Source organism: Nestor notabilis, unplaced genomic scaffold (assembly GCF_000696875.1).
Source record: "Nestor notabilis isolate BGI_N333 unplaced genomic scaffold, ASM69687v1 scaffold20365, whole genome shotgun sequence".
Lineage (NCBI taxonomy): Eukaryota > Metazoa > Chordata > Aves > Psittaciformes > Psittacidae > Nestor > Nestor notabilis.
The window spans coordinates 2,544-2,831 of NW_009930985.1; the positions used below are offsets into that span (position 1 = coordinate 2,544).

Sequence of the window (288 nt, forward strand, 5' to 3'; positions counted from 1 at the left end):
ACCAGTCTGGGGGCCTGGCTGTCCCCAGAGAGAGGTGAGGTGGCATTGGGACATGGAAGAGGAGGGCTCGGGCTGCATGAGGGGAGCAGGGGCAGCAGGGTGGGGGCTACACGTGGTGGAGAGGGCCAAGACAAGGGCTGATCCATACCCCTTCCGACTCGTCCCCCATCTCCAAGCAGAAGCAGGGAAGGCGCAGAGAAGAGCCAGCCACATGCAGAGACAAGCCAGGAGAGAGGAGACAAAACCAGAGAGAGACAGAGAGAAGGGGAGGAGGGAAGAGAGGTTAGT

The 288-nt window shown here is 61.1% G+C and overlaps 1 protein-coding gene across 1 annotated transcript in view; it reads right to left on the bottom strand.

Annotated features, from left to right (window-relative positions):
• Positions 1 to 288, bottom strand: part of AP1B1 (adaptor-related protein complex 1, beta 1 subunit) — a 16,251-nt gene that overhangs the window by 2,243 nt on the left and 13,720 nt on the right. Inside the window, exon 14 of the mRNA XM_010015676.1 lies at positions 149 to 169. Within this exon, the coding sequence (XP_010013978.1) occupies positions 149 to 169 (21 nt within the window). The remainder of the gene's footprint in view (positions 1 to 148; positions 170 to 288) is intronic.